Source organism: Lampetra planeri, chromosome 59 (assembly GCF_965212315.1).
Source record: "Lampetra planeri chromosome 59, kcLamPlan1.2.h2, whole genome shotgun sequence".
NCBI classification, from domain to species: Eukaryota; Metazoa; Chordata; class Hyperoartia; order Petromyzontiformes; family Petromyzontidae; genus Lampetra; species Lampetra planeri.
Genome location: NC_136165.1, coordinates 1,870,664 through 1,893,839, shown reverse-complemented (window position 1 = coordinate 1,893,839; position 23,176 = coordinate 1,870,664). Strand labels below are relative to the sequence as shown.

Sequence of the window (23,176 nt, the reverse complement as noted above, 5' to 3'; positions counted from 1 at the left end):
GGAAAGCTGTTTTGGGTGTGGACCAATCAACTTCAAGGATAGTGCATACATTATCAGAGTTATGTTTTTTTCATAATCAACGATTTTTGGGTTTAGATCGCGTTATTTATAAATGTGTCGTAACCCTCCACCACCCGACACGGCCAATCAGTAAAAAAAAAAGTGTCACGTTGACAAAAGACAAATAGTTCACTGCTTTAGCCCACCGGTGTGTTGAAGCGTGAAACCACAACATTTACAATTTGAGTACGACGTACGACGATGATGCTGGATGCAATTACCAGCGAAACGTCGTACTCAAATTGTAAATGTTGTGGTTTCACGCTTCAACACACCGGTGGGCTAAAGCAGTGAACTATTTGTCTTTTGTCAACGTGACACTTTTTTTTTTACTGATTGGCCGTGTCGGGTGGTGGAGGGTTACGACACATTTATAAATAACGCGATCTAAACCCAAAAATCGTTGATTATGAACAATATTGGTCGCGAAAGCCTACGTGTTAAACTTATGTTTTTTTGTTTGCATTATGACTGCAGGTATTGTGGTCTATGCAAACATGACTCCTTGTAAAAAAAGGTGTCAGTTTTGTTGCCAGATAGAAGGGTAAAAAACCAATTATCAATAATGATAATGTTTAGTTTTAGACAGAGGAGTCGTAAGGCGCAAATTTCATTTCACAATCGCTGCCTATGACACATTTGTCCTTTTAAGTGCACAACGTTCTTGACAACTGCAGAGGAACCGCAGGAGACGAACGAGTTGGGAAGGGAGCCATGAAGTGAGCTCGCGCCGACGATTACCCAAGCTTCCTAAATCTGGCCGCATTTGGGGCAATTGTGGTGAGCGGCATGTGGAACATTCCAGAAGGTTGCTGGAATGTACGTTGCCATGACCGTGCCCACTCGAGCGCCGGAGCTCGCGGTCCACTAGACACACGACGTGAGTCAGGCGGAGAAAATTCACTTTGTTCTTGCGATGGTTCTGGAAGGAATTAAACTGCGAGAACAACACGTTAATTGTGAAACACAGAGCACCGATTTTATTTCAACCTGGCGAGGGAATGCCAGAAGCAGAAATTGGGCTGAAATTGAACAATTGACACGCAGAACAAAACCCTTTGGCAGTAACAACCTCATCCCTGAACCACAATTCCCTGAGCGATCCACACTGTGCACGTGGCATCAAACGGCAGCATCTGATTTAGAGCAATTGTTAATGGATGTAGGGTCCTTTATCAATCCACTGACGGATGAAGGTCTCCCCCACGCTTTTGGAGGAGGTTTGGAGCACAGATGTGCATACCTCTCAACCCCTTATCAGTGCCCTAACTTATTACAGACCAATTCAGACATTATTGGTCACCCCGTGCCCCATATAAAACTCAATGTTCATCCTACAAAGTCCCATCACAAGGAAGAAACACAAACAAATCTCAAAAAAAATCTGCCCGTATTGAGACGGCTGTACGCCGTATGGACCCGGAAAACTAAATTTCCCTGTACAATAATACGGGTTAAACCGTTATGGGTTGACAGCCGTGAAAAAACCCCTCGCACGGTGGACACTGTACCGTAAACGCGCCCCCACGTAATTTTGACAACGACATTCCAATTCATAATCATCGCAGTCATCACCAGCCATGGTCAATCCCCACGTGAGCCTGCGGTGTCTTACGATGCGCACCGGCCCGTTACGAGTATCTTGCGGTGCGTGCATCTCCCGGTGCGTGTATGTAGCGGTGTGTGTATCTCGCAGTTTGTATATCTAGCGATGCACGCATCTAGCGGTGCACAGATCTAACGGTTCGTGTATCTAGTAGACTAGTAGTGCACGCATCTCCCGCTTCGTGTATCTCGCGGTGTGTATCTCATGGTGCGTGCATTTCCCGCTGCGTGTATGTAGCGGTGCAGTGCATCTCGCGATTGCGAGCATCTGCCCACGTGTTGTTTCTGAGGACGCACCGCGCTTCAGGTCCCTCAACGACGAGAGAGAGGCAGCCTGCGGAAGGAAATTGACTTGAAACGTTTGGGCTCAACGCAAGGTTGGTGGTGGTGGAGGACAAACAGAGACAGGCACAGTGCCGGACTAAGCTATGTAGCATTTGTTAGAAAGGTACCCTAAAAAAACAAAACATCAATATTAAAAACACATATTTTTTATTATAGGGTTTTCCCCTTTTTCCTGGCAACAAAACTAAAACAAAAATTCAAGGAATCTTGTTAACATTAACTACAATACCGGCGGTCAGAATGCAAACCAAAAAACATACTCTGATAATGTATGCATTATCCTTGAAATTGATCGGTCCACACCAAAAGGCGTCATCTGGTCGAACACCGCATGAGACTAGGCTCTAAGGAAAGCTGTCTCTGGTGTGGACCAATCAATTTCAAGGACAATGCATACATTATCAGAGTGTGTTTTTGTTTGCATTCTGACCGCAGGTATTGTGGTTAATATAAACATGATTCCTTGTAAAAAGGCTTCAGTTTTGTTGCCAGAAAAAAGGGGGGGGGGGAACCTATTATTATATTTTGGTACTGGCAAAAGAGGTCTCATGATATAAACATTTCTTTACTTGCACAGTCAAGTAATTGTATGTTCTTCATTTGCTATACAGCCAGATACTATGACAAATTGCTAACCTTAAACACCCATATCTGCATTTGTCATCAACATGCTAAATTCCTCTGTTGATATGTAAACTCCTTTGTCAAGGCTCTGTCCTCCCCCGACCCAGCTTAAAAATACGCTGCCAAGCTTAGCAGTGTTCATTAGGACGCTGTCTTTCCGACAGCCCTGTTCTTCACCTGAGGACGGCTGCTTGCGTTGTGACCGAAACGTCGTGAGAATTTTATCTTATTATGTTTTAAATGTATTATTTTATTATTTCCCTTCTACATGACTTTGCCGAAAGAACCAAGAATGTCTTAAACACCCAATCGTTCGTAAAAGTTGAAGGCGGTATAGTACTATTGTGATAGAGCAAGTGCAGAATCACTGAACCGGAACTGATAGCTTGAAAGCATTGAGCGCGGAGCCCTTGAAAGTGCGGGACCCGTAGCTATATTTGTGGCTACTTTTGCTCCTACGATAATTCCGGCACTGGACAGGCGGTGAGGAACAGCGGCTATGCAGTGGCGTTGTTGCACCGGACAGGGGAAACGGTTTCAGCCGTGGACAAGATGGGGTACGTCTGCGGGAGGTTCAGACGAGGGCTGAACGATGAGTCGATTTCAAAACGAATTCGCAATTTGAAACAATGCGATTAGCAAATCTCAAAGGCTAGGATTCTTTGCGATTTGAAAAGTCCTCTTACTTTCTTATTGGAATTGTTTTATTTTTGATTATTATTATTATACATTTATTTATTTACTTAACAGTTGTTCTATGTTTGATTTTAATAAATACATGTTGGAAGCAATTCGTATCTTTTAAGTTCTCATCCTTGCATTGGAATATATAGAGCAGTTCATATTTTGATGGTATCATGTGGTAATGCTCCATCACATGTTTTGAAATCTATTACACAGTGAATATTGAAGCAGATCTGGAGGTGGGGGGACGTCCATAAATGACGTCACGCACCAAGGCGGGGAGGGCGGGGAGGGCGGGTCAGACATTTGTGACGATGTGTGACGAGGGGGAGGGGGGTTGAGAAATGTGACGTCACATCAAAATGCGCAAATTTAAATAAATATAGAATTGTTATAACAACACTAATTGTTATAACAACACTCCGACAACATCAGAGTGCAGCGCCACATTAAATACGCACTACAATGACAATAGTTTAAAGCCATTTGAAGCATGTTTTATTTTCAAAATAGAAATATGGTTTTGGGGGGCTTTGTGACGTCATATTTGAGGGGGGGGGGTCTGACTTTTTGTGACGCCGTGTGACGAGGGGGGGGGGGGTCAAAAATCGTCAAAAATCGCGTGATGTCATTTATGGACGACCCCCTGGTAACGTCAAAAGAAGGCGACGTCACAAGTCGACGTCACAAGGCGACGTCACAAGGCGACGTCACAAGGCGACGTCACAAGGCGACGTCACAAGGCGACGTCACAAGCCGCCGCTGTCTGGGCAAGTGTAAGCGGGCAGTAACGTTGCTCTTCAATAACGGGCAAAAATAAATCACACACACACAGACATCCGTTTGGTAAACGATTAACACTGATTTAAACGTAACACTGACACAGAAATACTCGTCGCAAAACACTTTCGAGTTGTGGCAGCAAACAACCAATCGCGTCGCTCGAGAGACGGGTCGCGGCGTCCACAACCGGAGCGACCGCGTGGCGCTCTTCGTCCCATCCGAAATGCTGTAACAGCAGAGGTCGCAACCGGGTACCCGATAACCGTACCCTACCCAATACCCGGCTACCCGTACCCGGCCGGGTACGGGTACCCGTTTGCGACCCTGGTGAGGCCGGGTACGGGTACGGGTAGCCGCACGTGACTCACCCCAACCAATGAGTGAGAAGGCCGTGAGCCACTGGTGAGTAACCGTTTATCACTCATTTCCCAACGTCTTGTCACAATTCAAGTTCCTAGAATCAACCCACCCGCGCCTGCAACATGGCTTCATCCCAGAGATCGCAATCGGGTACCCGATACCCGTACCCTACCCGATATCCGGCCGGGGACGGGTAGCCGGATATCGGGTAAGGTACGGGTACCCGTTTGTGACCCTGGTGCGGCCGGATACGGGTACGGGTAAGGAATCAAAACCCGTTTGCGACCTCTGTGTAACAGCCTCCCCGCCATCGCGCTGGGCAGAATGTAAAGATTAAAATTACCGGAGAGAAACGGCGTGGATTAGAGCGACCAGTCACATTGAGCTTTGTCCATTGGACACTGATAGCAAGTTATGCGTCGGAGTAAACTTTACATAATGAATGTACGTGTAATTTAGAAAGTGCCTATCTATGGCAGCAAGACGCCTCAAAATATATTCTTTCACCGCTGGTGGGAACTGATGGATGCAGCCAGCCATGCTGACACGGCTCACGTGGGGATGGTTGGCCAACGTTACGCCCGGCCGCCTTTGTCTCCACAGTGGCTTTTTGTTGACACACCACACCAGATACTGATTTGCGGGGAGGCCCAGGACCGATTTTAGATAATCACCACCGGTTACTGGCGGTGGTCGTGAGCGGTTATCGAACTCGGGTCATCAGGTTCGTAGCGCAGCGCTAACCGCCAGCGCCACCGTACGATGCACATTTTTCCCGCGAGCCCTCCCAAACGAGCAGTCATTGTACATTCATTACGATATCCGAGAACTTCCAGTCGATCCGCACACTCCGTGTGTGCACGTGGTCTGACCCTGACGCGCCGCTGGCAAAGCAAAGCGCCTGGAAATGAGATGCAAGGCGTCCACGCGATGTTGAGCTTCTTCAATTCAGTTCGTGGTTCCGTTCCTGAAGAGCTGTTGTTGTTGTTTTGTTACAGCTCAGGTAATGAAAAAATGTCGCTGGCAATTTACTTTTCGCGAGGAAGCACTCGATCACAACTTTCGCTTTGAAGGCGCCAGCTGGTTGAACCAAACCGTCTCCGATCACTCAAAGTCTCAAAAAATATTTTCGATTTGTGAATCCAAGCGAGCAACATTGTTTTTTTTGTCATCACCCATTTCCATCTGAAAAATAATACATTCACAGTTCCCCCACGCTGGCGATGTTACACCGCAGCAAACTCAAATGTTCATCGCAGAGATCAAGTTCCTCGTTCACTTACAATCACAGCGCCCTTTCACGTGTTTTGACCGACAACCGATTTGGTGAAGACTGCTGCTGCCGCCGCCGCTGCTACGTTGACAGTCAAAGCGCAAACGACAAACAAACGCAACACGATCTGTCAATTATGACGCCCGGTACGGCCTTGAAAGTAAAATATATATATATGATAGGCGACGTTTCGGGCAAATGACCCTACTCGATTGGGTGCTATTTGAAGAAGGGCCAATGCCTATTCTATATTTCTCCATTTGAAGGCCACACACACAAACGCACGTGGCGTTATTGACACACGCGTGCGAGGGGGGGCAGGGGGGGGGAGCTTCTTCGGTTCGCTTCGCGAAGGCGTGCGGCACGAAACGTTGGACATCGCGCCAAGCAACAACCGTGAGAACCTATGCGGTCGTGAAAAAACGCAAACTCATACCACATTGGTTTTGTTTTGTTGTGAACCCCCCCACACACACGCACATCCGCTTTGGTTAAATAAATAAATAACCCCCAGGCTTCTTTGTCAAATGGATTCCATGTGTCCCTTCCTCGCAGCCGAAACGGCAGCGGGACGGATGAGGAACAGATCTTTGGCACTGACGCTGGAGAATCAGCTTCTTCTGCAGCAATGGGGTTTGCGAGTGAGCTGCGGGAACGTCGATTTCTGCCGTCGTTCACAATTCGACGTACAGAGGGCATTTAGCAAAGAGCACCCTCGAGCCAAGACCCAGAACCCGACTTAAAAGGGTTCTTGCCTATAAACGCATCTGGCAGTTCAACCGGCGTCGACGGGTTCGAGCGAGCAGCCCGACTCTGCTCACGAAACACTGGAATGTAAAAAAAAAGTGGTCGAGAATTTCGCTTGGTGCTAATTCAATGCCACTGAAATTGGGGACGTGTTTGTTTTTGTCAAACAATCAAAAAAAGCGTGGATTTAGCGCACACGTGGACCTTCGCGACCGATATTATTCGCAATTGATTTTGGGTCAGATCGCCATGCGAGTATAGTGGCACGGCAAACATTGGCACGGCACACATTGGCAAGGCTCACATTGGCACGGCACACACGTATGTGTGTTGAACTTCTTTCGCACCGTACGTAGCCACACGTGCTAATCGGAGGTGCGGGGGAAAGACAACAAACGGAACACATAAGACAGTTCTAAAGAAATTAGTTTTCAATCTAGATTTAAAGGTGCATAGCTCCAATGGCAGAAGCGCATCTGAAAGCGTGCGATGCGGTGACCGTCTTTGTTCAATGGCTAGCCCAAAGCCGCTGTGATGATGACCGGAGTTGGCATGGTGGTTTATGATCCTTGACGACATCAGCAAGGTATTGTGGTTCATTTGTGGAAAGCACTTTGTGTGTAATGAGTGCGAACTTATATTGTATTCGTTCGTCAACTGGAAGCCAATGCAGAGTCACGAGCACTGAAAGCAGATGGTCAGATCTTGCAGTGCCCATCATGACATGTGCCAAAGAATTTAATATATGATGCAGCTTGGTAATGTTATGCCAGACATCCCGTAGCGTAGTAAGTTGCAATACTCGATCCTTGTTGATATTATGATACACGACTCAATAGTGGTCGAATGTGTAGAGCCCTTGTTATATTCTGGTCGAGTATGGTGCCGCGGCTCTATAGACGAGTAAAAAACTGAATCCTGGAGTCTGTGACCGCCACATCTGATCCTCCAACAACATACATTGATTTGCCAAAAAAATGGCGATCCTGGGACAACCAGAACAAGTGGCAATTCTCCCGAACAACCCATCAGGGGTCCTCCTGAAAGACAATGTTGACACTCAGCGAGGCTTTCCTGGAAGGTTACGGCAAGCCCCTCAAACGACACCCTTCCGAAGACCCTGGCCAGGCCTCAGAGCCTACCCCAAAGGCCTCGCCACAACCGAAGATCTCAACTAGGCCTGAAGAAGAACGAGGCAGACTTTTCTGGGTAACAGATTAAAATAAAAGCAATTCTCTTATCGGCAGCACCAAGTCCAGTCACTTCAGTAAGCCTGTCGCTACCCCCTGCTCGCTAATCTGCATCGCTCAGGAAGAGACATGCGAAACTAGGAGGTCGAGATGCCGCCGCCCGGAGACACGCGGACCGACGACACCCCCTCAAAACGGATGGCTTTTGTCCCCGGCTTCCTCCACCTTGAGCCCCTCAGTCCCCACGTCCTCCAATAGCAGCCCATCCTCGTATCTCAGGATAGCCCTGAGCTGGGCCCAGAAAAAGCTCTGCTTGGTGGCCTCCGCGGGCCACTCCAGGTAGGTCTTCTTGGACAGCAACTTGCGCAGCTTGCAGAAGCGGCTGGGCAGCGATTCGGGGCGGATGGGCTCCTTGAGGAGCAGCACGAGGTCCTCCATGGCGTCGTGCGCCGGCCGCTGGTGCGCAAAGTACAGCTCGTAGTTGCACCACTCGCTGTCGACGAAGGCACTGGACAGCACGAAGATCACCTTGCGGCTCAGCTCGATGCTGTCGATGATGTTGTCGATGATCCACATGCCGGGCGTGAAGTCGCGCTCGTGCACGCACACGCGCAGCGGCGGGCGCGCCGACTCCAGCTGCGGCATGAGGTTCTCGCGCACCCACGCGGCGTCCTCGTGGCTGTACGAGATGAACGCGTGGAAGCGGTAGTCCCGCCCCCCCGGCGCAAACTGCCTGCCGCCCCCCCTCATCCGCTTGCGCCGCTTCGACCGCAGCAGGTTCCACATTGCGCAGATGTACCAGGGCACGTCGAAGCGGCGGCACAGCGCGAGGCACACGACCGCCAGTGCCGCCGTCACCACCACCGACACCAGCACCACGAGTCGCACGTCGCACTCCAGCGAGCCGGGTCGGAAACGCTCGAGCTGCGTGCCCAGCAGCTGCGCCGGGTGGTAGCACGTGTAGTTGTTGGGCCAGCCCTCGAGTCGCACGGGCGAGTCGTGGGCCCGCACCTCCGACAGGAAGCCCCACAGGTCGCAGGTGCACTGGAAAGGGTTGTTGTCAGCCCGCAGGCTGCGCAGGGCCACCATGAGCTCGAAGGTGCCACGGTCGATGACGCCGAAGGAGTTGCGGTCGATGGCAAGGAAGCGCAGGACAGGCGCTCGCCAGCCCGACGGGATGTACTTGATGTTGTTGCCGCTGAGCAGCAGGCACTCGAGCCTGTTGGCGCGGGCGAAGTAGCCGAGGTCGAGCCGGTCGACGTCGCTGAAGGACAGGTCGAGGTGGCGCAGCGTGAGCGGCAGGCAGCCGTAGACGTCGCCCGCCGCGCGGTTGTACGACAGGTCCAGCCAATCGATCGGCTGGCTCCAGTTGCAGCGCTCGACCGCGCCGCCGATAGAGTTGCGCGCCAGCGAGATGTTGCGCAGCGCGCCCCAATCGCGCACCAGCTGCGCCACTGTCGCCAGCCGTGTCAGCGCGTTTTCGGCGAGCAGTAGCGTGCCTAGGAGTGGCACCGTGCCGCGGTAGTCGCAGCCCACGTTGAGGAGAGCCGAGTCCGTGAGCCGGTTGTTGGAGATGTCCGCCGTGACCACGCGGCGCATGGCGGCCCAGGCGGGGCATGGGATGTCGTTGAAGTTGACGTTGTTGATCGTCAGCACGTCGAGGCAACTGTACCAGTTGAAGTTGCCGTCGAACAGCAGCACGTCCGGGTTGGTGATGTCGCGGAAGGCTAGCGCCCGCAACGGCAGCATCCCCACAGGCACGCGGGGTCGCTCCGTCACGGCCGATTTCGTGAAGTCGACGGCGATGAGCGCCATTCCCTTCACGGCGCTGCGCTGCAGGTGCTTGAGGATCAGGTAGTGCAGGTTCTCGTTGAACTTGCCGCGGAAGAACTCGAGGTTGCGCAGGCCGGAGAGGCGCGGCAGCGGCGCGAATAGGTCGTCGGCGCCCGTGTAGTAGTTGGTGGCGAAGAGGCGACGGAAGCGCAGGCTGTGGACGCTCGTGGCCGCGAGGTCGGCCAGCATCGGAGTCACCGCCGTCGGCGCCGCGTCCAAGTCGCAGTCCAGGGTGATGGCCGGCTTGGCGCTCCCGGCCAGCGAGGCCAGGGCCCCCGGCTCATAGCTCCGGAAGCCCTGCCCGGTCTTGAGGGAGAAGATCGTCAAGTCGAGCGAGCGGAGGGCCGCGAGGTCGTCAACCCGCACGTCCGACACCAGCTCGCCGCCGAGCCACAGGTGGCGCAGCGAGGTGAGGCGCGAGAAGGTGGTGCCCAGCTCGACGCGCTGGTACATGTTGTTCGAGACGTTGAGCATGCGCAGGCTGCCGAGCAGAGGCAACAGCTGAGCGTCGGGCACCACCGTGAGGCTGCGGGCGGAGAGGGGGAAGGGTCACGTGACGCACAACCAGAACCCCCCCCCCCCCCCGCAGCGTCAGCAATGCTGGAAGGGATCGAGCCCCCCCCCCCCCGCTGCTCAATGCTCAGAAACCGCACCCCCCACCCCACCCCCGCCGTTTCAAAATTCTTATATCTGTAAATTTTTTGGCCGGCACATGCGTCCATGTGTCAGTGCGTCCAACCCACCCGCCCATCCGTCCATTCGTTTCTCCCGTTCGTTCTTCCGTCCATCTATCCGTACGTCCGTACGTCGGCCCATCCATCCCAACGCGTCCGTCTCTCCGCCTGCGCGACCGCCCGCCCACACGCCCGCATCCGCGTCACCTGTTGTTGAAGAGGTCGAGCTCTTCGAGGGCCTTGCAGCCAAGGAAGGCGTGGTCGTGCATGCGCGCCATAACGTTGAACTGCAGCTTGAGCTGGCGCAGCAGCGGGTAGCGCCCGAATGCCCACTCGCCCAACTCCACCAGCTCGTTCCGCGACAGGTCCAGCGAGGAGATGTTCGCCGGCAGCCCCTGGGGCACGCGCGTCAGCCTGCGCCCCGAGCAGTCCGCGTGCGAGTCTGTCAGCTTGCAGTTCTCGGCTGCCTCCACCGACCCCGTGGATGACCCAGCCGATGGACCAGCTGATGACCCAGCTGATGACCCAGCCGATGGACCAGCTGATGACCCAGCTGATGACCCAGCCGATGGCCCAGCCGATGACCCAGCTGATGACCCAGCCAATGGACCAGCTGATGACCCAGCTGATGACCCAGCCGATGACCCAGCTGATGAACCAGCCGATGACCCAGCCAATGACTCAGCTGATGACCCAGCCGATGACCCAGCTGATGACCCAGCCAATAGACCAGCTGATGACTCAGCTGATGACCCAGCTGATGAACCAGCCGATGACCCAGCCGATGACCCAGCTGATGACCCAGCCGGTGACTCGTCCCTTCTCGACTCCCACGGTGGCGTAGCTGGTGACCCAGCAGGTGATCTGGCGGATGATCTAGCCGTTGACGCCACTCTTGACTCGTCCAATAACCCGGCTAGTGACTCGACCAATGACACCGACGATGAAGCCGTTGCTGTTGACGCTGCTGGTGACCTCGACGCTGGACCTGTTGCTGACCTCCCTGTTGACCTCAATACTGACCCCCCGGTTGACTGCACCGGTAATGTTAACACCACCGTCCCTGCTGCTGCTTCTGCCGAGCCCAACGCTGACCCCAAGGGCTCGCGATCTCTGTCTGGTGTCGCCCATCCAGCGATGGGTAGCAGGGAGCACAGCAAGAAGGTTGCCATGGGTGTGGTCCAGAAACTGGGAAGCATCGTTCCGCCTGGTCTGACGCAAAGACACGTTCACACACACACAGATATTGATCCACTGCGGGACGAGGGCCAATCGCATCACGCTGTACCGGTCGTGGGGTTTAAGTTGACCGCACTTCACCACGCTGGTCAGTTTGGGTCGGTGAACGTGGGGGGGGGGGGGGCATAGGTAGACGTGGCAGCATAGAAGTGCGGTACAACGACGGATTTGGCTTCAGCGTTCACGAGAGTTAACGTGCTCGGTGTGTTCCGTGTGATTCGCTGCAGCCTGCGGTGACTGCAGGCTGTGCCCTACACTAACCTGCGATTTACACATGTTACAGCGCAGCATCGCACATTCCATGCCGTACGTGAGATGGACAAACCCTCAACTATACGCCGCTAGGCAGGGCTTATTGGGGGGGGGGGGGACATGTGGTTTAGAGTCAAGGCGCACATCAATAACGTGGCGGTTAATATCAGCAGCGGGTGATTGTTTGACAAGCCTGGGAGTTGTCGCAGAACCGGAAAGGCAAAAAAAACCGGTCCAGAATTTGCACGCTTAAGTAAACACTTTATTTTCGCTCGGCAAAAAGTGTACACGCGACTCGAACTCGATGAGCCCAGAACGCGCCGCGGATCTAAGCAGAGTCGAGGCAGTGCAGTGGGGCCGTCCATAAATGGCGTCACGCACCTAGGGGGGGGGGGGTCAGACATTTGTGACGATGTGTGACGAGGGGGGGGGGGGGTTAAAATGTGACGTCACATAAAAATGCGCAACTTTAAATAAATATAGACAACACGTTCTACTTAATTAAATGGACGTTTTAATAAATGTTTTCTCCTACAACATCAGAGTGCAGCGCCACATTAAACACGCACTACAATGACAATAGTTTAAAGAGATTTGAAGCATGTTTTATTTTGGGGGGGGGGGGGGGCAAAGCTTTGTGACGTCATATTTGAGGGGGGTCTGACTGCCGCGTGGTCACCGGTGGATCCGGGCAAGGGGAGGGGGGGAGGTCCGATATCTCAAATATGACGTCACAAAGCTCTGCCCCCCCCCCCCCCAAAAAAAAACACATGCTTCAAATCGCTTTAAACTATTGTTATTGTAGTGCGTATTTAATGTGGCGCTGCACTCTGATGTTGTAGGAGTAAACATTGATTTAAAAAGTCTATTTAATTAAGTAGAACGTGTTGTCTATATTTATTTAAAGTTGCGCATTTTGATGTGACGTCACATTTCTCACCCCCCCCCCCCATCGTCACACATCGTCACAAATGTCTGACCCCCCCCCCCCCCCCAGGTGCGTGACGTCATTTATGGACGGCCCCTTAACCGTGGCCGGCTGTCGAACTCGGTGCGCCAACCACTGTGCCACCGCTCCCCTGAACTGCAGCCTATCAACGGATTGCTTCGCAGGGCAGGAAAAGAGGGCGGCACCTTGCACAGCATCGGCGTCTTAAGTGTTGCCAGATGTTGCTTCAGCTCAAGGCCGGAGCCATGTAGTCAACATTTGGGGGGGGGGGGGGCAATCTTCCAGGCGGTCTGGGGGTCCCCCCCAGAAAAAAAATCTAAATAAAAAAAACTTCACTAACACATGGGATGGACTTTTTGTTTATTTTTTACAATAATGTCTAAGTGTATTGTATTACATTGCTCTGTTTTTTTTTACCTTTTCTTGTTTCATTGTATGTAATGGCAGAGATTAGGGATTTATAAAGTACAACCATAACCACAATCATATAAACAGAAATCTATTTTATAGCAATATATTGGGGGGGACATTTTGAGCATATTTGAATATGGGGGGGAGATGTGTCCTCCCCCAATATATATATGCTTCAGCTATAATAATAGGGTTTTCACCTTTTTTCTGGCAACAAAACTGAAACCTTTTACAAGGAACCATGTGTGCATTGACCACAAGTATTGTGCCAGAAAGAAGGGGAAAACCCCTATTATTATATTTTGGTACTGGCAAAGGAGGGCTAATGCTGCTGCTTGCTTCGTCTACTCAATGGTCACCATTCTAGAGATAATCCGTGGGCGGATTTTCCGATTGACATATTTATCCTTATTTGCGACGAGAAAAATAAAAAAAACGGAGGCTTTCGTGACCAATATCATCCATAATACTGTACAGGTTTTTTTATTAGATCGCGTAAAAATATAAATGTGCTGTCGTTAAACCCGCTACCACCCGACACAGCCAACGAGTAAGGCGTTTGTCACGTAAACAGAACGTGCCAATTCGTTACGAGTACAGCACTAACCGGTGTGTTAAACAGCAAATCTACAACATTGTAAATGTTGTAAATGTCGTGTATTTGCGAACCCAAAAAAACATGTATTACACTGGTCAACACACTTTTCTGGCATAAGGTATTCCAACGGTTTTAAGGTAATTTTGGGGTACTGATTCCAAATCTGGCATCAGTTTTTGTCTATCACATCAGGTTTTGGAGATATCAAATATTGCATTTTCAATAAAAACTGCAGAAGAAAGATATTACATAAATGTGGATATCTACATAAAATTATATTATAAACGCACTATCCTAAAAATACAGCACCATATTTTAACACTAAAGCAGTCACTGACTCGCAACAACTTGCAATCATAAGTGACAGAGTTAATTTCGGGTAAAATCAATGAAAATGGGGTATGCCGATAGCATAGAATGAGATGTGATAGAGCAAATCTGACATCAGATTTGGAATCAGCACCCTGAAATTAGTCTAAAACAGCTGCAAAAGTCCAGGCCAGAATTTTTTTTTAATTTTGTTGCCCAGTGTTATAGAAAAAATAAACAGTTGCAGGCGTTTGGGGGCAATGATTAAGCTGCTCAAGGGCAGGTGACTCATGTGGCTACAAATAGTCCGTGGGGGGGGGGGTGGTCAGCGAGCTACGCTACGATCCCGGCCACCCGGGTTCGATTCCCGCTCACGGCCAACACCAGTGACAACTATCTAAATCGGTCCTGGGCATCGCCTTGGTTGACTCAGCTAAAAAAATGAGGACCTGGTTTAATGTGTAAACATCGTCATCGGGGAGACAAAGGTGGCCGGGCGTGTCGCTGGCCACACACCACCTCTCCCGTGCCGTGCCGGCCTTCATAGGTGCTGCTCGCTCACAGCACTTTGCCCCGACAGCCTGTTGAGGCTACACAGGAGGGGGATCTTTTGTCTTTGCACTTAGGCAGCGAGATAAACACAGCGCTCGACTTTAAGAATTCCAAAAACCAAAAACAAACAAACGTGGGAGCTCATCGGCAGGCTGCACAGATGGAATATTAACACATCGTGCGTGTGGTCTCGGGGTCACTCTGCGGTCCGGCCAAATTCCGGTGTTCGACTATCCATCGGTTGCGCGTGCCATACGCCGCTCGCAAATCTAAGAGAGCTTCCCTCCCATTGAGGAGCGAGGGAGATTCGTTGACTCTGCACAACCGGCGAGAGATCGAGACAGCTGGCACAGCGGTCGTTTAAACCCCCACGACACTCGACGCGGTACAATATCTGTCGCGGGCAGGACATTCAGACAAGGGCCTTGATTTGAATTCGAGCAGGGCCCCTAAATAAAAAAAAAACACGTAAATATAAAAACACAAATTTTTCACTTGCATAGTAAAGTAATTGTATTTTTTCATTTGCTGTACAGCCAGATAATACTACAAATCGCTAGCCTTAAACACCCAGTCGTTCATAAAATTTGAAGGCGGTATAGTACTATAATAATAGTAATAGTACAGAATCACTGAACCGGTATTGATAGCTTGAACTAAATTAGCGCGGGGCCCTTAAAAGTGCGGGGCCCGTAGCTACTACATATGTAGTACATATGTAGTATCTACTACTACATATGTAGTAGCTACTACATGTGTAGCTACTACTACATGTGTAGCTACTACTACATGTGTAGTAGCTACATTTGTCGTAGTAGCTACATATGTAGTAGCTACTACTGCATATGTAGCGATACGCTCAGGGGCTCAGTGTATGTAGTAGCTACTACTACTACATGTTGCTACTTTTGCTACTACGATAATCCGGCACTGAACCCGAGCGCGTGCCTCGTTCGTTCTGCATCTCGGCTCGCGGCGAGTTCTGGGTGTGCACGAGGTCGCTGCTGTAGCCCCTTGCGAGTGGGACACGTCCCCCTCCACCCCGCCGTGTCCCGTAAACTACCGCCACTGCCGACCGCCTTAGGGCTGTGGTCATCACAGAGCCGCTTGGCTCAATGTGGGCACCCCCACCCCCCTCCTGACCCAGCTGACATAACGTAGCCTGGTTCTGGCAGCCACAATTGACTTGAACCTCACTGGCACTCGCCTGCCCGCGACGAGACGCACTGCGGTCTACGCTCCTTCAACGGAGGAAGAACAGTAACAACACGACACCAACTCTCCACCTCTCTCTCTGTCTCCTGAAGCCCTCTCGTCGTGTCCAGCAGCAGACCTCGACGTTGTACACTGAGCCCCTGAGCGTATCGCCCCTGCTGCTGCTGTTGCTGCTGCCTCCTTCACGCAAACAAGAAGAGATCAGAAGCGTCGCATTTGCGCTCGGCCGTTGCGCCACCCGCTCCACGTCCACAATCCGCTCCGCACCTTTGACGCGCGGTCGGCGGCACGGAACGCGCACCGAGCAGGTACGCGCACGACAGCCACGGTGGGCATGCGGCGACAGGGTGAGAGAGAAGCCTCCTTACCTGCTGGCACCTGGGCTCACTCGTAGCAGTGGGAGCGGTCGTGGCCGCGTCGCAAAGCCACCGACCCGCCACGGAAGAGACGCGCTCGCACGGCCGATACAAAACGTCGAAGTCTTCCTCCTCCTCCTCTTCTTCTTCTAGCGGCGGTGGCTGGGAACTCGGTGGCGTCGCGGCCGATTGAATGCGACCCATTGGCCCCCCTTCACGCGGACAGCAGCAGGGCGCAGTGGCCGTTCCATCGGCAACACGAAACTCAAGAGAGGCGGATAAACAAAAGAAAAGACAAAGTTCCTCCCCAGCCCCGTATAGTCTCAACAGACTTCTGGGACAAGTGCCGTTAGCGAGTAGCACCTGTGGAGGCCGGCACTGTGGCACACGACGGGGTTGGGGTAGTCGGCACCACGCCCGGACGCCTTTGTCTTCCCCAGGTGGCGATACGTTACGCGGCGCACCGGGAGCTCATTTGAGGCCGCGTCGCCCTCGGAGATGCCAAGAACCGGTTCGGATAATCGTCACTGATCTTGGCGGCCGTCGTGAGCGGGAATGGAACTCGGGTGGCCGGGGTTGGTGGCGCAGCGCAGCGCTAACCGCAACGCCACCGCTCCCCGCGAGGCTCGGTCAACAAAGATCCCCCGCATCGCCAGATCCCATAACCACACACAACACGCAACACACGGAGTCTGCCAAAACCCTCCTCCTCTTCCTTGTCGAGTTAGGCACCAACAGGCGAGTGCCCCCACCACGAGCGCCACGCGTAACTGGCCGTCTCTCTGTTGATCCACACGCGGCGTTTCCTCTTCACCGAGTGGCGGGCTCTCTGCCAAACCCTCCTCCTCCTATTCTCTCGATGTTGTTACGTCATTGGTGCCCAGGCAGAGAGTTAAACACGCGTGTCTGGGTGTGCGTGTGTGTGCGCGTGTCTGGGTGTGCGTGTTTGTGTGTCTGGGTGTGTGCATGTCTGGGTGTGCGTGTCTGGGTGTGTATGTGCGTGTTTGGGTGTGTGTGTGCGTGTCTGGGTGTGTTTGTATGTGCGTGTCTGGGTGTGTGTCTGTATCGTTTCGGCCTTCATAGGTGCTCGCTAACAGCACTTGCCCCTACAGTCTGCTAAGGCTACACGGGGGGATCTTTGTCTTTGTGTGCGAGTGGTGGAGCAGCGGTTAGCGCGGTGCGCTACTTACCGAGCAGAGACACGATTTGGATTCCCGCTCACCAGTCCTGGGCCTTCCCTAGGTCGACTCAGCCTCAAATGAGTACCTGGTGAGACAAAGGCGGCCGGGCGTGGTGCTGGCCACCCACCCCCTCGTGTGCCGTGCCGGCCTTCTAAGGTGCTCCCTAACAGCACTTGCCCCAACAGTCTGCGAAGGCTATACGGGGGATCTTTGTCTTGTTTGTGTGTTTTCAACTGTGGCGATGACTACTTTGGCAGTGGTGCTGTGCATGAGCAAGCACCAATAGCGTCAGACATTCGCCCCAAAGTCACTGTGGCCTTGAACAGGAATAAGATATATAATGAATAAGCGACGCTTCGGGGGAAATGGTCCTTATTCCATAGCAGGTAGAACTGAGTCATTTTGTTTCGGCCGATGACTTCTTCTTCACAGCACATAAATAAACAATTTACGTGCCCAAACTGTCTAAAAACAGTATGTACATTTTTTCCCTCCCCCTATTAAGGCCACACACACACACTGTGTTTTGTGACTGCGACAGAACGCGTTAATCTTCTCGTCATTAACCGCGCCTGTGCACCTACTGCCAAAACGGCAGCAGCAGCAACAGCGAACAGCGTCATTAAAGAATGGGTCGCCCCCTAACGTGTTCAATTGAGACATTTAAATGACCTAGGAAAGAAAATGATGACTCCGTATGATCGAGGCACCGGTTGGCAATTAAATCCGAGCAAACGTTGCTCAAGGCACTCGAGCGCTGCATTTGGCAACGAGCATTTATTGACGCGTTTTGATTTACAGCTGCAATGGCCCTCCGAGTCGTGAATCTGATAATTGGTTTTTTACCCTTCTATCTGGCAACAAAACTGACACCTTTTTTACAAGGAGTCATGTTTGCATAGACCACAATACCTGCAGCCATAATGCAAACAAAAAAACATAACTTTGATAATATATGCACTGTCCTTGAAGTTGATTGGTCCACACCCGAGACAGCTTTCCTTAGGGCCTAGTCTCACATGGTGTTGGACCAGATGACGCCAAAAGGCGCATATATTATCAGAGTTATGTTTTTTGTTTGCATTATGGCCGCAGGTATTGTGGTCTATGCAAACATGACACCTTGTAAAAAAAAAAGTGTCAGTTTTGTTGCCAGATGGAAGGGTAAAAAACCAATTATCATATTTTTTTACTGGCAAATGATGTTCCAATGGTGACTCGTGAATCGTTCACCCTTCGCGGCGTTTGGCGAGAAGCCACCGCAAATCAATAAATGTCTTCGCTTTTCAAACGCTTGTCTGGAAGGTTGAGTGTCGACTCGTCTGTGCCACGGTAGGCGATGTTATGAACAAATTTCAACCACAGTTCCGATGATCACTGTTACATTGCTTTTATAGCTTTATTTTGGTGATTTCGAAAACGTTTTTGGTTTAGCCATATTTGTTTGTTGTAGTCCAGAGTTAGACTGATAACTTTAATCTACATTGTCTTATGGTTGTTATTGTTTGACTTGCATCCCACTGGGATTTTGCACACAGCGTTGAAATGCGGTGTTTTTTTCTGGAAGACTTTGCTGTTTTTTCCTGGATTTTTCTGTTTGCGCGTAGTCACTTTAATATGTTACTTGTTCATGTTTTTGTTTGTTGCGGTTGCACCCGGATTCAAGAGCCGAATGGCTCACAGGGCTATACCAACAAATGAAACTGATGGCTTCTGCTCGACTTCACGAGGCGGCTTGGGTCCAGGCGGCGTACGAGGCGTGCAAACACGACAAGATCAAATCGATATCTCTTATCGCTCCGTTATAAAACGTTAATCATCGACGAGCCCAGTAATTAATCCAGCGGCCTGCTGCGCGTATAAAAAAAGTGATTTCATCCAGACATTGGTGTTCATCTCTCGTTTACAGCACTGCCTGCAGAGCCAGTCCTGGACATTCCACGTTTCTGTGACGGGGACGAGTCCACCCGTACGAGTCAACCACTGTTGGTTGGCTTCACCCACGGCGGCATTGATTTTATCGGCCCCGGAAGGGATGATGGCCTCAATCTTGATTTGAAGCTTTCGTGACTGCAGGAATCCATACTCTTTGGTTCTTTCGGTAAAAGTCACGTAGTTAGAAAAAATAATAGATCACGACGTTTCGATCGCAACACAAGACGGTCGCTTGCGTTGCGATCGAAACGTCGTGATCTATTATTTTTTCTACCTACGTGACTTTCACCGAAAGAACCAAAGAGTATGGTGGCCTCAGTTCAGCCTCCCAACCAGGATTTTAAATAGTCCTAGGAAGTATTGAGTTCATCTTCTTGGTTCTTTCGGTAAAGTCACGTAGAAGGGAAATAATAAAATAATAAAAATAAAACACTATAAAATAATTCTCACGACGTTTCGGCTACAACGCAAGCAGCCGTCCTCCATAGAATTGTATTTTATTGTTTTATTTTAATTTATTATTTCCCTTCTACGTGACTTTACCGAAAGATCCAAGAAGATGAATCCCTGCAGTCACGAAAGCTTTAAATCGATATTGAGTTCATGATAATGACCGTTACCTTCCAGGACGACGTGGCACGGATCAACCCGCTGTGATCCCGGCTCACCGGGACAAGGAAGTGCGCCGAAAAAGACGTGGATTCTACCCGTTCCGTCTGTGTGGGATACAGCGTTGCCCCCTCACACGCGCGTGGATTTTCTCCGGGTGCTCCGCTTTCATTCCCACATGCACAAACACTCGTTCATTGGCCGAGAACGCCTTCATTTATAGAGGATCGCAGAGCTCGGGCAATGTTTGGTAGTGGAGCGGACTCACACCGCCGACTCACGCAGGCTTGAGAGGGATCGCCATTATCTTCGCTACAAATCACCACAGGCTTTCCCCACGGTTCAGACCCGAATGGCAAACGGAACTACAGTTTCGTTCACACCGAATCAACTTCATGGAGTGGGTGGGGGGGGTTGATCGTGACGCCCCATGCTCTTTGTGTTTAGTTTATTGTCCCACACCACATCCGATTAGCACGGATGGCTACGAACGGACAGGGAGCGTTTTTTTTTACCGCTCAGCGTTAACATTCAAGATAACAGATCTCCGAACCAGAAGGGCGACTCCGCCAGGTCACCGGAGACGATATACATCTCCAGCGAATTCTGATCGCTGGACAACATCGGCGCGAACCTGCTCCGATTTTATCGCAGAATCTCCTGCCGTGGCTATTTTAGTCGAGGGCACGGAACGGCGAGCTGTGAAAGGTGGTCAAGGCAATAGCGCCTCGGGTCCACACGAAAGTGAGATTTGACTACGCAGTCGGAAGGAAGAGGGCGCCTTTGTGAATGGAATGCGGTCGCTTTGCATGTCGCACGTTCAGCGGACGACGGATAAGAAGCTGTTTGGCGAGCACGTATTGAGGCCGGCACGGCGACACGGGGAAGGTGACCCTCCGTCTTTGTCTCATTGTCTCTCCCCCCCAAGGGTGGCCGACGTCGTTCGCACGAACCACGGGCACGATAGACGGATAAGAAGCTAAATTTCGATTTAAAGCTTTCGTGACTGCAGGGATTCATCTTCTTGGTTCTTTCGGTAAAGTCACGTAGAAGGGAAGTAATACAATAATAAAAATAAAACATTATAAAATAAAATAATATTTCTTTCATAATATTTTTTTATGTTTTATTTTTATTATTGTATTACTTCCCTTCTACGTGACTTTACCGAAAGAACCAATAAGATGAAAGGATAAGAAGCTGTTTGGCGAGCACGTATTGAGGCCGGCACGGCGACACGGGGACAATTTCCCCCCGTCTTTGTCTCATTGTCTGCCCCCCCCCCCCCAAGGGTAGCCGACGTCGTACGCACGAACCACGGGCACGATATTCACATTTAAGGCTGAATCGACATAAAGGGGCAGGCGGGGTCTGAAACCAGTCGATGATGACGCTGCTGCTGCTGCTGCCGTTTCGCCATGGTCAGGAGTCAAACTCAGGTTCTATTGGAGGGGGCGGCGATTCGTCCGCCACAAGGGAGAGGTGTTGTGGCCACGGCTACGGGGTGGGTCGACTCGTACATCCAGCAGTGGATTGAGCATGGGCCCATGGGAGATGCGGTTAATAGCCGAGTCAAACGCTCCTCCTCTCTTCGTCCGCTTTAAGTCAACCCGCGCGCTCGCAGACTCATTTCCGGATTGAGCATGGGGGGTTGGTGGTTCCATCCAACGACGATCCCCACAGCGTCGCATCGACGCGACAACAGAAGGCAAAAAAAAAAGAAACCGGTTTTGGAACAAGCTAGGCGGACGTGCTTCGCGAATTACATACTTGAAAATGAATTGTTGGAAAAAAAAGCGCAATTAGATTTGGTGACGGAAATAACTTTACCTGGCGTGAGTGAGTCAGCCAGCCCAGAACGATTACACGGTTGAGTAATTCGGAAATTTCAACCGTTTTCCTTGATGGAAATTATCGTGTAGCGGTACACAGTCATCGAATTAACTCCATAAATGTCATTACACCAGCAACGGCAATTCGGAAATGTCAACTGTTTTCTTTGATGGAAATGCTCACAACGCAGCTTATAAGCAACTGGTGGTTTTGGTAAAATGCTAGAGGCGGTCTAGTGTGGGGGGGTGGTGCTGGGTCTGGATAAGGCATTCACTCGCCACTGATGGTAGCCGTGGCCAGAAACCACACTCGCTTCCTCATAGCCCAGCGCCTGCCCCCCCATGCCCCATGAGACCCAGTGGTGCAGCTGCACTGCCTGCACACTCGACACCTACGAAGCCAAAAACGCCTCGCCGGTTCCCCACTCCGCGCGTTACCCATCTCTCATACCCTCGCAACTTGCAACAAGGTCCTGTCGGCAAGCCGGTAGGATTCCTCCTCGAACACTTAAAATGTGATTTTTTTTCCCCCCCAAAACTATATCCCGATTGCGCAATCAGCGCAGGCACAACCGATGCATTTAGAACGTGGAAGTCTCGCGGAGCCATGCTTTTGCAACCCTCCGTGCGATGAGAACGGCGAAACATTCCAAGATGCCCCCGACCCCGATGCAAGGGTTAACATTCGTCGCGTGAAGAGTCAAACCGTCACATTATTCTGCGAGCTGGAAGATTTGCTGGTTTATCCCAGGATGTTTCTGTTGCGCGTCGTCGTTTTCAGATGTTCTCCGTTCATATTGTTTGTTGCGGTTGCACCCGACTCAAGAGCCGCATATGGCTCACAGGGCTATACCTAATACATGCAACTTGAATGAGCCGGGTTGAAGTGCGGGAACCAAATTGATTGCGACGCGACAGTTTTTTGTGCGGTCATTGGTGACCGACTTTGAGACGAAGCAACGTTCAACCGCAGGCAGATGTCAACCTGGATTCGAACGGAGGGATCTCACTGGGCGGGACTATGTCGCTCGGCTGGCCTGGGAATGCCTCGGGATTCCCCAGGAAGAGCTCAAGTCTGTCGCCAGGGAAAGGGAGGTCTGGACGGCCCGACTCAACATGCTGCCGTGACCCTCAACAGGACAAGCGGATTGAGACACGGACGGATCTGTGGTGGATATTCTTGGTTCTTTCGGTAGTCACGTAGATAGAAAACAAAAATCAAATAAGCAAAAAACCCACGACGTTTCGATCGCTACACAAGCGGTCTTCTTCAGGTGGAGAGAAAAGAGGGGGCAAGCCTCCAATTGTAGCTGCTTATAAGTACCATCGCCTTAGAGAAATCTATTTCATGTGAGCCAGCCACATCAAAGTAACGATCAGCTACGGCAAGAGTATTGGTCCTGCCGTGTTTCAGATCTGCCTTGTGTTCACAAACACGGTCCGAGACATGTCGTTTGGTTTCCCCAATGTAACTGCTGCCGCAGGTACAGTTTAGTTTGTAGGCGCCGGGATATTGCATGTCAGGAATCTTGCCAAAGAGTATGGATCCTTACAATCACA

The 23,176-nt window shown here is 51.2% G+C and overlaps 1 protein-coding gene across 2 annotated transcripts; it reads right to left on the bottom strand.

Annotated features, from left to right (window-relative positions):
- Positions 1-1,013: 1,013 nt before the first annotated feature.
- On the bottom strand, positions 1,014-17,798 carry LOC144736197 (toll-like receptor 2). 2 transcript variants are annotated; one of them, XM_078618785.1, is made up of 3 exons: positions 16,072-17,798; positions 10,386-11,390; positions 1,014-10,030 (listed from the first exon to the last, which is right to left on the bottom strand). In XM_078618785.1, exons 2-3 carry the CDS (start codon positions 11,375-11,377, stop codon positions 7,861-7,863), a joined length of 3,162 nt encoding a protein of 1,053 aa, XP_078474911.1. In that variant the 5' UTR covers positions 11,378-11,390; positions 16,072-17,798; the 3' UTR covers positions 1,014-7,860. The 2 variants fall into 2 exon arrangements, with proteins under 2 accessions (XP_078474911.1, XP_078474913.1); XM_078618787.1 differs by having other exon boundaries at positions 10,386-11,385.
- Between the last annotated feature and the right edge of the window lie 5,378 nt (positions 17,799-23,176).